This window comes from Cricetulus griseus (assembly GCF_003668045.3).
Source record: "Cricetulus griseus strain 17A/GY chromosome 1 unlocalized genomic scaffold, alternate assembly CriGri-PICRH-1.0 chr1_0, whole genome shotgun sequence".
NCBI lineage: Eukaryota > Metazoa > Chordata > Mammalia > Rodentia > Cricetidae > Cricetulus > Cricetulus griseus.
In genome coordinates, this window is record NW_023276806.1 from 12,570,764 (window position 1) to 12,584,573 (window position 13,810).

The 13,810-nt window shown below is 42.6% G+C and overlaps 1 protein-coding gene across 1 annotated transcript; it reads left to right on the forward strand.

The window, feature by feature from the left end:
- On the forward strand, positions 1–13,491 carry Dnase2b (deoxyribonuclease 2 beta). Its single transcript, XM_035450669.1, has 6 exons — positions 1–113; positions 1,945–2,122; positions 6,111–6,192; positions 8,588–8,749; positions 11,076–11,273; positions 13,151–13,491. The coding sequence occupies exons 1-6, from the start codon at positions 1–3 to the stop codon at positions 13,489–13,491; spliced, it is 1,074 nt and encodes a 357-aa protein (XP_035306560.1).
- The last annotated feature ends 319 nt before the right edge of the window (positions 13,492–13,810 follow it).

The following is a 13,810-nucleotide window of genomic DNA, read 5'->3' on the forward strand; positions in this document are numbered from 1 at the left end:
ATGACAGCAAACCCTCTAAGAACAGCTCTCATTTTGCTCTCCTTTGCCCTCTCCGGGGTGCTGGGCACAGCAACAATCTCTTGCAAAAGTGATGAAGGTGAAGCTGTGGACTGGTGGGTAAATGAAATGGGATGATTGGTGTGTGCAAATCCAAAGTCAGGGCACTCTGTGACGAACCTAAGGAAAGCTTTTACCTGGCTTCCTCCCTTTACAAAGCCAGATACTGGGGCTGGGGTTATGGCTGGGTTGGTAGAATGTTTGGGTAGCATGTACGAGGCTCTGGGCTCAGGCCCTAGCACCACATAAACGGGGCAGGGTGGAACATGCTGTAATCACAGTGGAAGCATCAAGGAGTTCAAGACTATGCTCATCAAGAAAGTGAGTTCCAGGCTAGACTGGCTTTTATGAGATCTTGCTTGAAATAAATAGATTCATAAATTAATTAATTAAAGTGTGCCATTGGGCTCAATTCCCAGGCAGAGATGATTGCTGAGTGGGTGAGTTGCCCCTGAGAAAGTGCCAAGCAGTTCTCTGGAGACTTAGTCAGTGCTTTGGGGGGCAGGGCAGGGAGCAGAGTGTGACTGAGCTGACAACTGTCACTTGGCAATTTCTTTTCATTTCTGTGCCTTTTCTGAGATACAAAGCCGGGAAAGCATATGGCTCTTTCTAAAGCTAAGGCATACCTTTCCCCTCATGGGAACAAGAAACAGTACATGATGGAACCAAGCATTGTTTGTTAACCTTCATTCACCAGGTGGCCCAGGCATCAGTGACTGGTCTCTGTCACAGTGTCAGTGAGACAAACCACACTATGACAATGTGGTGATGTCCTCCTTGGAAATCTGGGCACTTTTCCTCTCTTTAACTCTGATGTTTAGGTCACTGTGGCAGTTGAAAGTGTGGTGTGAATTTCAAACTAAAGAGCTTCAATCAGTCCAGTCTTTCAGCATTTACGAGCTCTGACCAGGCCTGCCCTGAGTGTAAGTCCATAAAGGACCAAGTGAGGAGTGTGGTGCTCTTGAGCAGACAGTTGCATTGTGATGGTCTGTGTATTATGTTTGGCTCACTGAGTCTCTTGGGGGTTAATTACAGTGCTTCATGCTGTTATCATGTATTTAGCTAGACCAGTAGTTTTTAAATTTGCTTTTGGGGGACTTCTGACAAGGTCTAGGGACAGTTTTGATGGCCACACTTTGGGATACTTTTGGCATATAAAAGGAGGAGGCCAGACAGCCTACAGGACACAGGCCAGCTCAGTAAACATAAACCTTGATCACAATGGACCTAGAGCACATGAGAAATCCCAGGTTTTCCTGGGGTGACGCAAGGCTGGCTGAACGCTCCTGGGGCCTGATCACTCGTCCTCACTGTGAGATACGCAAAGGAAATAGGAAACAGAATAATGACAGACACAGGAAGAGAAGGCCTGTGCCAAGCACTTGATGAGTAAACCCTCCATCCACAACATTCCAATAAACTGAACTGAAGAAAGTTGCTCAGGACCAAGCCACAGGAAAGCCTCCTGCTCAAACAAAGCCCACACCCATCCGTCTAGCCCAAAGAACCAGGTGCTAAGCACTATGGTGGCCGCAAACCCAAGACTTCCCAGTGCAGACCTAGATCTTGGCCTTCTCTCCCCTGTGACCACTGGGACTATGGGAACAACAGAGAGAATCACTCTCAACACACATGAACTTACATTTCAGGGCCCCAGTCACTAGGCTAGCTAATGTGTTAGATTCTGAGCCTTAGAACGCACCGCCCATGCCAAGCTTCCCTTCCCTGGAGACAGGTAAACAGAGGAGAGAGAGGAACGGACAGAAACCTCGAGTACTCCCTTTGCTTAGAGGCCTCCTATGAAATACAGTGAATGGTTTTTACATAGACTGCCATCAGGAAAGCAGCCAATAAATGATAGCAATTCATAACTATTTGCTATGTTAGGTTTATCTTTTATAAGTTACCCAAAAGGCCTGACAATGAAAGTGCAGAGTCCGGGCTGGAGTACCTGTACCTGGACTCTACAATGAGAAGCTGGAGGAAGAGCTACCATCTCATAAATAGCAACGAGAGCATTGTGGGAAGGACCTTGGAGCAGCTGTATGAAGCGTATCCCTCCAAGGTAGGTTACAGTCAAACATTCGGAGGAAATCATAGGAAGCATGCAAACAAAATCTAAACTCAAAAAACATCTTTGGAACATGTGTGTGTGTGTGTGTGTGTGTGTGTGTGTGTGTGTGTGTGTGTGTGTGTGCTGATATATTATTTATGATTTATTAAAGCTTGCCTGAAATATCAGAGTGAAAAGCCAACCACACTAGCTGGCTCTAGAAGCTGGGCAATGGCGATACACACCTTTAATCCCAGCAGTCATACTAACCAGCCGTAGAGCCAGGCAGTGATGGCACACACCTTTAATCCCAGGACGCAGGAGCCAGAGTTCAAGTCCTCCCTGGCCTACACCAGAGCTCACGCATTTGGTCTCAGCACTTGGAATCACAGGCACTAGGGAGGTGGAGACAGGAGTGTATGGCTGGGCAGACAGAAGTATAAAAGGAAGTAAAGGGGTCCCATGTGGAGATTTGGTTTCCAGACAAGAAGGCATAGGATTGTAGTCTGAGGAGAGCAGTGCACTTTGGAGATGCAATCAGAGCACACAATCGTCCTTCTGTCTGAGCATTGGTGGAGGTGAGAAATCTCCAGGGCTTGGCTGCTTTGCTTCTCTGGTCTTCAGCTTGAAGCTGACTCTGGGTCTTCTATTATTCAAATTACACCAAGCAGTAACTGACACACGGTTCTACTCCATGAATGTATTCCCTGACAATAAGTTATGGGTGTGTTCAAAATGACTGTTTCTATACTATGATAGGTTCTTTGCTGGGCTTTTCAGCTATTAAATAGTTTCATTCTCAACACAAGACTGCTTTAGCTTCTAGTGCTACCACACAAATCTACCTGAACATTCACCAGGGAGCTGTCACTATGTGTGGGGGGGAGGGGGAAGTGCTTGTTTTAGTCACTTGCCACTAAAAGCAACCTTAAAGCCAAATCACATAGTTAAAATGATTCTGTAGGCTGGTTGGGTACATGTGATGTGTCAAAAACAGTTTCTGTGCTTTTTTTTTTTTTTTTTGAAGTTATTTAATCTCAACAACAACCCTGTTTTAAATAACCAGACTATTACGTAAGATGAAAACTGAGAGCTTCTGCTTCCCAAGGTGATGAGAACCTAGAATGGAACCCATTAGTGAGAAAATAAACCCCTGCATTGTTCTCCTCTCCATCCCAGGGACTCATGGAGCAGAGAAGAGGAAAAGATAACCACGGTCAAGCCTCTGCCACCTTTCACCTTACTTTGAGTAGATACCATTTGACTTTTAGGTTGGCAGATTCCAATAATGACCGAGGAACATGAAAGGCAGCCCAGTGCCTAGGAGAGAGAAGGCACCACACCTGCTTAGCAGAACGAAAACAGGAAGAAGGGTCAGGTGTGGCTTACACCTATAATCCTAACACTCAGGAGGATCACTGAGGCAGGAGGATCACCATGAGTTCAAGACCTGCCTGGGATATATAAGTGACTTCCAGGCTTGTCTGGGTTACAGACTAAAGTCTTGTCCACCCTCATTCTAAAACTAAAGGAAGTAAGGAATTGAAGATTGTGTGAGAAATAAAAGGGACGTTGGGGTAAAGCATGACAACGGTGTAAAAGCCTTTGCTGTTTGAGTAAAACCCTCACACATACAGTGCTTTGAGTTCTTGGTTCTAGAGAAGAACGTGTCAGGAAAGAGGCTGGTCCCGTGTCCAATTGGCGCAAAAGAAGAAAGCAACAGAGCAAATGAACGTAGGAGTGACTGGGTGTTCTTTGGAAGACAGAACTATCTGCCCCCCGTGACGGAGAACTGTCTTCTCTACTCTTTGACCCTGTATTGATCTTCTAACCGATAGTAGGATGTACGATCAGACCAGCTAATTTTGTATCACAAATTTCCAATAGCCTGGTTATACTTGAAATTGTTCCTATTCTTTTACTTTTGCAAATAAGGACTCTCCATATTCCTTAAAAATCAAATTACATTGCAGTAGCTTTTTCTTGCCTAACTATGTCTCCTGCTAGACTGGGGTCAGAGAATAATCCCCTCAGTTCAAAATCCAACAATCAAGACATCACTTAACATATGGGTTAAAAGAACAGAGCTGGGGCCCAGGAGATGGAGATGGCGGCCCTCAGGGTAAATGCCTGCAGCATCAGCACTGGGGTGGAGACAAGCAGGTCTCTAGGATTTGACTGAAGCCAGCTTAGCCGAACCTGGGACCTCCAGGTCCAGTGGGAGAATCTATCTCAAAATAAAGTGGAGAAGTAATGGAAGACAACCAGCATCAACTTCTGCCTTCACATGCACCAGCTCAGTCAAATATGTCCACTTAGACACACACACATTCTAAGAGAAAGGGCATCCCGGTGTAGCCCAGGCTCATCAGCTAGTCTTGAACTCATGATCCACCTGCCTTGTCCTCCTTAATGCTATAATTACAGGTGTATGCCACCAGGTCTATCCTGCCTATCCTGTGATCTTTTCCACTCTTTGGTAGTATCTTTTCCCACCAAGTCTGTAACCAAATCAACTATAGCTGTCTATTACACTCCTGGTTGTAATAATAAATGGCAGCTATTGTAAGAATAAATGTCCTCAGTAGGTCATTCTTCCATGCGCATGCATATGGCCTTGTGACCACAGTCAATGCCAGCTCACAGTAACTGTCCGGGCTCTCAGAAAGGACAGGCATTACCATTCTGTAGCTGCTGTGGTTGTGTATACAAACAAACAAACTAACTAACTAACAAAAGCCCGAGGCTAAGGAAACAGCTTACCTTCGTGGGAATGCCAATACAGAGTAGCCAAAACTACAGTGCACACTTTTACATGTTTTTGTATTACCTCAAATAATTAACTTCAAGAGATCTATTATTGACTTTTCTGTCTGAGGAAAGGATAGGGGTTAATTTTTTTTTTAAGGAAATGAGTTGCCCTTGTTGCTTTTATTATGTCACTGGGACTTTTTCAGTAGCAACATCATTGGTTTCAGTAAAAGTCATGGCATCATGACATAGATGGGATGGAAATGCCCCAAACAAATGTAAGACATTCCCAAAACATAACAAAGAGACACTGAGACAAGGGATTGCTTTCCTCTGACTTAGAGGATAAACAACCTCCGTGGAGAATCTCACCGGAAGAAATCCAATATCACACATTAAATTTCACCTCATTTTCTAAAGAGGACAATGTCAGTGTGGCACTGAGAAATGGTTTGGGGGAAAAGCACCCCTGTATGAGACAGGAAGGAGAACAGGTAATGAAGAATCCAGATTAAATACAGTTATGTGAAAACAGTGAGGCTTGACACAAGCAAAGGAAATGAGACCCTGACGGCCTGCCCTGCACTGCGCCTAGAGCATCAGGGGAAAAAACCCAGGTGTAATCTTTGCCTGGTTGTCCCAGTTTCTTCTCCTGAACAAACACTTCCCCATTCTTTTATCATGCACGGCTTGCTTAATCAGATGCCTGCTTCCAAAACAACCAAGAAAAGTGGAAATATCACCCCATGCCCAGATCACATAGGGCTCCGGAGACATGAGGCTAAGAAGGCCAGGCAGTGGCACATGCCTGTAATACCAGAGCTGAGGAGGTGGAGGAGTCAGGTGGCTCCCTGAGATTTGCTGGCCAGTCAACCTACTCTGTTTGGTTAGTTCTAGGCCAGGAAGAATACCCAAGGTTGTTCTCTAGCTCATTCTCTCTCTCTCGCTCTCTCTCTCTCTCTCTCTCTCTCTCTCTCTCTCTCTCTCTCTCTTTCTCTCTTTCTCTCTCTCTCATACACACACACACACACACACACACACACACACACACACACACAAATATGCATGCACACATATACACACAAGTCTGTATGAGTGAAAATGGGCTTCCCCTCCATCTTGCACGCCACGGATGTTCCTGTGTGTATTAGTGAAAGCTCTGTGCTGTGGGCTGGGTAGCCAACAGAAATAGTGAGAGTAATTGAAAATAGAAGATTTGTGCCATTATAACTCCTATGTATTCCTGCAGCACAATGACACAGCCTATCTAATATACAACGACGGGGTCCCTAAGTCTACGAAATACAACAGAAAGTATGGACACACCAAAGGTAAGTCACTGGTTCTTGGCTTCTCTTTCCTATTGGAATCAGCATTTTCTTAAGCCTTTTATCTTTAAATCCTCATATTCCACATTAAAAAGACAGCTTTTGTTTTCATGGCTTATCCTGACTTACTGAGAGTTGATTTCTATATAACACTTTACAAAATAATTGTATGACTTGACATGCCAAAGCCCTTTTCAGAAATTCCAATTTATTTCTTAACATTTAAAAAAAATGTGCTTGAAAGTAAATATCCCAAGAGCTGGTTGTTCAAATACCTGTTATATATACATACATACATAGTCGTCATATATATATATATATATATGGACATACACACAACAGCAAGGCTACATTGTGTGTGTGTGTGAGAGAGAGAGAGAGACAGAGACAGAGACAGAGACAGAGAGAAATGTGCATATACACACTTTTTAGTTAGGTTTTATTGGTTTTATTGGTTTTTATTTGTTTCATGTTTGCAGGGCAATCAATCTATCTATCACTGAGTTATATCCCCAGATATAACTGCAGATAGGCTGTCTGCAAGTTTCTCAAGCTAGCCTTGAACTTCTGATCTTCTTGTCCAAATGTTCCATGTTGCTAGGATTACAGTTATATCCAGCTTATGGAAGTTTACTTAATAAATTTGAATAATATTCACTCTATTTAATGTTCAACTCCATTGAAAATTAACATTGAAAAAATAGATCCTTAAAGTTTTTTCTTAATAGTAACTTAATATATGCTTTGTTACATATTGTTACTTGATACAGGAATTCTTAACATAGTAATCTCTGTTATTTTCCATTTACAAACTATGCATAAGTGTATTGCTATGTGTATGCATAAGTGTAATCCTAATATTCATTAGATTATAAAACTATTATAATTATTCCAAGTCCTTTAAACTTAGTATATCATAAATAGCTTCTATGGCAATTTTCTTCAGAATGTTCCAAATATCTTCAAAGGAAGCCACATGATGTCAGCAGGCGACATGGGGCCGAGCTACCAGGGGATTGGAAAATATTTAAAATGTCTAACAAGGACATTATTATATGAATGAATTATATGAATTATATGAATGCAATTTTTCAGGAGATTCTAAAAATTAGTATTTTTGAAATATATAATGGTTGGCAGGAAATAAATTCAGGATTAACAGTATACAGAAAACCTAATATATTATCAATGCGTGTTTGGCTCTAGGGCAGCTAATTTTCAATCTGGTTAAGAATATAATATATACCCAGGTATAGTCACAAATACAGTAACTTCAGCAGTTACTTGAAGAGGCTGAGGCAGGAGCACTGCCATGAGTATGAGGCCAGCCTGGGCTACAGTATGAGACTCTACTTCCTACACGTCCCCTAACATAAACCATTTGTAATGCCCATCAAACTTTGTGACACTGAAAACTTGTGATCACATTGCTGCCCTCATGATAGCCTTGCTACCACGGAACCCGGTGGCATTCAAACATGCCATATTTTCCATCCTCACCCCTAACTTTTCTGACCTGTTATTTGCAGAAAGGATTGGGGGAAACAAAAGAGAGTTTAATTGTGAAGGTGTGCTTCATTTGATCCACACGAACACAAACACCCAGGGACTTGGGATATCAAGCTCATGAGTCCTGTTAGACAACAGAATCTCCAACAGTTTCCACCACAGTACACTTTCTCAAGGGGACTCTGTGAAAAAGCAAGTCAACAGGCATTTGAATGGATTTTCTGGCATATTCCTATGTAGCCTGGAGCTCTGGGTAGCCCGCCATATGTCTATAAGCATGGAAAGTGTTTTGGACAGGGGACTTTCTGCCATGTCACAACCTGCCTTCATGGCTTTCATTTTAGTAGGCTCTTGAGAATTTTTTAAAAACCATGCTCAATGATGGTGCTTTTTTTTTTTTTTTGGTCTATTTAAATCAGATCTGCAGAGACCCTTCTCCAACAAATGAGCAGCTGCCTCTTATAACCAAGTGCTGCCAGCACCCCGCTCTGTTTGCTATTGTCCCTTTTAACTGGCTTTTAGCAGCCCTTTGAAGATAACTTAAAGACTCAGCAGGAAGACTCCAGCTGGAGCTTGCCAGGTGACTTGTATGTTTAACAAGATCAAATTCCAGTTTAGCAAAATCGCCCAACTAGTTTCAACATGGGATTACCCTTCCCTCTTCACAAAGTGTCTTGCTTGGTTCCCCTTTTCAGTTAGGTGGCACCATGAGGTGTACCTGAGTTGTTACTGAAATCCTTGAAAACTCAGTAGATAATTCTCAAGAGCCTAAGGAAATGAGCTAATGAGCCTCAAGTGTAAGTAGGCTGCAATATTACCGTTTCAAATGTATTTCGAGAGGGGTTCTGTTTCCTAACTTTTCCAAATCAAACGTGTCTTTCTTTGGTAGGCCTACTGGTATGGAACAGAGTCCAGGGTTTCTGGCTGATTCATTCTGTTCCTGGGTTTCCTCCTGTTCCAAAAGACGGCTATAGTTACCCATCCTCGGGGAAACGGAATGGACAAAGTGGCATCTGCATAACTTTCAAATACAGCCAGTATGAAATAATAGGTAAGACGGGAGCCCATGTGAGAGGCGGTGTGTTGAAGAGGGCAGCAGAAGTCACATAAACAAGGGTGCCACTTCATCGGTTAAGCTAGTCGTAGATCTTCTGGTGCCCTAATCCAATCCTCCCACTGTCTCTGCTGTGATGAAACCTTGGGCAGGATCCCTTAACTCAGCCTCAGTTCCTGGTCTGTAAATGGCATTGCCGAACTTGAGCATGGGCAATAATTTCAAAAAATGGATGAGGCAGACAGATGTTGCACGAGCCCCAGAGACACTGACAAACTTGGGTGGTGACTTTCCCGTGGATGTCTTCAGAGGCCTCAGCACCATCATCATAAATATACAGAACTGCAAGATGCCTGTGTGTGTGCATGTGTGTGTGTGTGTGTGTGTGTGTGTGTGAGAGAGAGAGAGAGAGAGAGAGAGAGAGAGAGAGAGAGAGAAACCCTTGTTTTAAAATATAGACTCAATGTTAGTTTTTTTTAATTTTCTTCAGACCAAATGTTGCCTCCACACTGTCAACATCATACCTCAGCAGCAGATAAATGTTTTCTAAGATCTCAAACTCAAATAGCCCAAAATACTTCAAACTATGATGTAGAAGTAAGAAAAGACGTAGTGTGTTTGACCTTCAGGAACAGCTTAGAAAATGTTCCTTGCCCAATTTTCACCTTAAACCCTATATTTGTCTAGATCACTGTCTTAACCTTCTTAATGCTATGACCTTTAATACAGTTCTTCATGTTGTGACCCCAACAAAATAAATAAAATTTATTTTTATTGCTACTTCATAACTGTAATTTTGCTACTGTTATGATAGTAATGTCAAAATCTGATATGTAGGATACCTGATATGCAACACTATGAAAGGGTCATTGACCCCAGAGGGTTTGCAATCCAAGGGTTGAGAACCACTGGTCTAGACTCTAGAGGAACAGAAATGAATATATGCACATGAGATTTCATAGAGTGACTTATAGCTAGTCCAACCTTGGCTGTCATTTACCACCTGGAAGTCCAGGAGTCCAGTCATTGTTCAGACCATGAGGGTGGATGTCTTAGTCTTCAGTATATGCCTAAACCCCAAAGAAGTAATGTCTAATTTCAGTGAAAGATTGAACTTGACATTGAGAGTGAAGACAAGCAGGCAAAGAGCAAAAGCTTCCTTCTTTTACATACTTTATATAGATCGCCACCAGAAGGTGTGGCCTGGATTAAAGGTAGATCTCCCCACCTCAAAAGATCCAAATTGAAGGGGGGTGTTCTTACTTCAAATGACTTTATTAAGAAAAATCCCTCACGGGTGTACACAGCCACTTGTGTTCTTGTTAATTCCAGATGTAGTCAAGTTGACAAGCAAGAATAGCTATTGTGTCCCTCATCTAAGTAGCTGGAGTCTCGTTAGAGCGCTGAACACTACAGACTTGAGATGAGCACTGAGTTGATTATTTTCCAAGCTTGGCACTAGAAGCTCTTTACTTTTATATATGCACACATAGGAAGGAAGGCATGTGACCTCCAAGGCAGGTTTATATAATTGACACCCACAAGCTTTATGGTCATAGGTATGTGATACAGACCATCAGTTAATTCATCTCAAAAGCGAGGATTTGGTAACAACAGAATTTACCTAATGATTAGATGAGTTAGGTAATTATTAGGTAAATTAGAATTTACCTAATGATTAGATAAGGAAAACATAAAACTCAGCCTGGGGAGAGGGTTTGGATAAACTGATTTCCAGGGCCTGAGTTTGAATTCCCAGAATCAAGCTAAACATAGAAACAGTGCATTTGTAACCCCAACGCTCCTACCACAAGAAGGGAAGTAGAGACAGGAAAATCTCCGGAAGCTTGTGGACCAGCTAGCTTTGGGGATGCAGGGCCAAACAGCAGAGAGACCATGACTTAAAGAAGGTAGAACACAATGACTGACACCTGAGGTTGTCCTCTGACTGCCACCTGTGTGCCATGACAGGCACATACATATATGCACACACATCATACATACATACATACATACATACATACATACATACATACATACATACATACATACATACATTATATATCCCACTCCCAAAAAGATTAAAAAGATACATAAAACCACAAAAAATGTATGGAAAGTAGGAATGTCCAATAGGTAGGCTCCAATTACTTTAGCCACAAGGCATTTAAGGGCGGTTGCTCTAAAAAAGTAGGGAGGAATGCCCTCACTTGGGGAAGTTTTTTTGTTTCTGTATTTTAATCTTCATAAAAATGCATAGTATCAGTAAGTATTTTCATTTGTGCTTAAGTTCTCAACTTTTCTTTGTTGTCTCTTGCTTTAGATTCCCAACTCTTGGTCTCCCAGCCTAACATCTACAGCTGCTCCATCCCAAACACTTTCCACTGGGAACTCATTCACATGCCCCAGCTGTGTGCCAAGTCCAGGTCCTTGAAGATCCCTGGCCGGCACCTCACCGTACTTCAATCAGCCCAGGGACTGAACTTCCTCCATTTTGCAAAATCCAGTTCTTATACTGATGGTATGAAAGGCTGTCTCCGTGTTAGTAGGAATCGTGCGGCTTGCTTAGAGAAAATACTCTGGTTATTTGGGATAGAGTGGGAAAGAGAGGAAGCTAGAGGAAGAAAAAGGAAGAGAGACTTCAAGCATCAGCTCATATATATCCTTGTCCTGTAGGAATGGCAGCAGTTGCTGGCTCAACCACAGAAGTCCCTCATACAGCTGGGCCTCTAGAAACTGTCTCTGCTGGGCATAGAGCCATGGCTATTTCCAGTATCCGCTAGACAGTTGCTCTGAGACCTCCTTGTTCTCAAAACCTTTAAAAAACCCTTTCCTCTCTCCCACAGTGAGAATGAAGACCATAAGGGAGCAGTCACTTAAGTTCTGCCCCCTCCCCCTGCCACTCTTAGCTATCTTTATGCTTTTGTACCTGGGTTTGTACCAGCAGTCACCATAACTCTGTGTAACCCACTCTAGCCTCAGAATACCTTGGTTTTTGTCTACTCGGTCTGCGTTGTCTTTCAAACCTCTCACCCTCACAGGCTCTGTCTTTGTAGCACACAGGCTTATATAAAAACATTCCTAAAGTCTAAACTGCCCATCTCTCTGGCGCCCACTTCTCCACCCAAACTTCTTTTGAAACAACCTTAGAGCCTTCAGCCACTGGATCCTCTTCACTCTGAGTCTTGCTTCTCTCAAAGCCACAAATGCTTGTCTTACATAACCTTGTGGTCTGCCATGCTTTTTGCTTTCTTCCTTCCTTTATACATTACAGGGAATTTACCAAATAGCTGCAGCCTATGTCAGACACTCGAGATACAGAGACTAACAGGACAGAAGAAGCCGTTGCCAGCCATGGTGCTGATGAAACCCTTCCCTTCAGAAAATCTCTGCACTGATTTTGGGAGCACATCCTCTTGGTCTTCCTTCTGATGTACTGAAGTCCCTTGTGCCAGACCCACCTCCTTAGGAGATGAGATTGCTATATGGTTTTCTACCCTTCCTTATATTGCTCTGTGTACCTTGTGACGTCACTCCAGAGAGCCCTTAGATGATTTCCAAGGCTGGGATTTCTGCCCCAGACTTCCACGCTAACGGCTGTACTCAACCATGAATGGGCTGTTTCCACCAGGAGTTGGTAGAGCTAGACCAAATGCAATGTGCCATTGGTCTCGCTGTCATCCCCCACTCACCCACTCTTTCATTCATGTTCTACACAGTATCCAAGACATTCCAGACTCCCTCTTTCCCATTCTTCCAACAAACCACCAAATCCATCCAGTCTCAGGTCCTTAATAGCTTTCAATTCTATCATATCCTCTCCAGCTCTTCTGCCACCATAGAAAACACCAGTGCTTTTGCCACGGTTGTTGTGAAAATCCAATGTTTCCTGCATCCTCTGAAATCCAATGTTTCCTGCATCCTCTGAAATCCACTCTTCCAAGTTCATCCTGGACAGTATCTCTCAATTGATATTTTTGACCATACGCTAGTTTCTCTTTGTCCTAAACTAACATTTTTCTAAAAATTCCCCACTGACTTCAAAACAATTCAATTATAATAGAATGGCTTACAAAATCCTTGAAATTGCCTCTAATTCTCCAGCCTTATTATTTTCAGAAGTCTTTTCATAGCTAAAATATATATTGCTTTCTTCATGTGGGAGAGAAGGCATTTGCAGACTCCAGCATCTTTGCAATATGACAATAATAACTTTTGTTTGAACATTGCTTTAGGATTTAGAAATTATTTTCCCATCCACTGTGTTTATAATGTGGTCATGCTGTTACTATTGCCAGAAGCACAGAGCAAGGGCGAATGAAGGCTTCTTCTCCCTAGGGTCTTTGCAGGGATGACCTGGCTGATCTCATTCACTGTTTCTCTCCTCCTGGCCCCTAGACATCTTTACAGCCTGGATGGCTCAACAGTTGAAGACACATTTACTGGCAGAAACCTGGCAGAGGAAAATACATTCACTTTCTTCAAACTGTTCCCTTCCTTACCATGTCTACAACATCAAGGGCCTTAAGACACCTCACCAACCTTACTTCAGTTCTCACTCTGACCATTCCAAATGGTGCGTCTCCATCAAGGGCTCCAAAAATCAATGGACCTGTATTGGAGACCTAAATCGGGACCCACACCAAGTCTTCAGAGGTGGCGGATTCATCTGTACCAAGAATCGGTACATTTACCAATCATTTTATAGATTAGTTGACTTTTATGAACCATGTGGCTAAGCTTGGGGAAAAGATGCCTGCACTGTCCTTGAAAACTCTGGAAAAGGAATTACATTCTCCATGTATAAAAAGGCTTTTGAGTATGCACAACATAGCATCCAATAAAACACCGTGGTCCATGTTTGCCTTTCAGTTTTCATCAGTAGAAATCTGTCTCCTTTGTGTTTATGGAATTAGAAATGCAAACGATGATAGGTAAATAATGACAATGGATGGAATGAAAGAAAGCATTCTCTTCAGTGTGGTCCTCTCCAGCGGCCTGTCTTATATATGAAATTTAATCTCTTTCACAAAGTTCTCCTGATTGTCCTGTCTGAAG

Bases quoted from the DNA above. Each gene is read 5' to 3' on its own strand.
- Dnase2b (XM_035450669.1), top strand. From the start codon at position 1: ATGACAGCAAACCCTCTAAGAACAGCTCTCATTTTGCTCTCCTTTGCC. The intron at 114-1,944 runs GTGGGTAAATGA...TTGCTATGTTAG, and splicing joins GAAGGTGAAGCTGTGGACTG to GTTTATCTTTTATAAGTTAC. The intron at 6,193-8,587 runs GTAAGTCACTGG...TTTCTTTGGTAG, and splicing joins AAAGTATGGACACACCAAAG to GCCTACTGGTATGGAACAGA.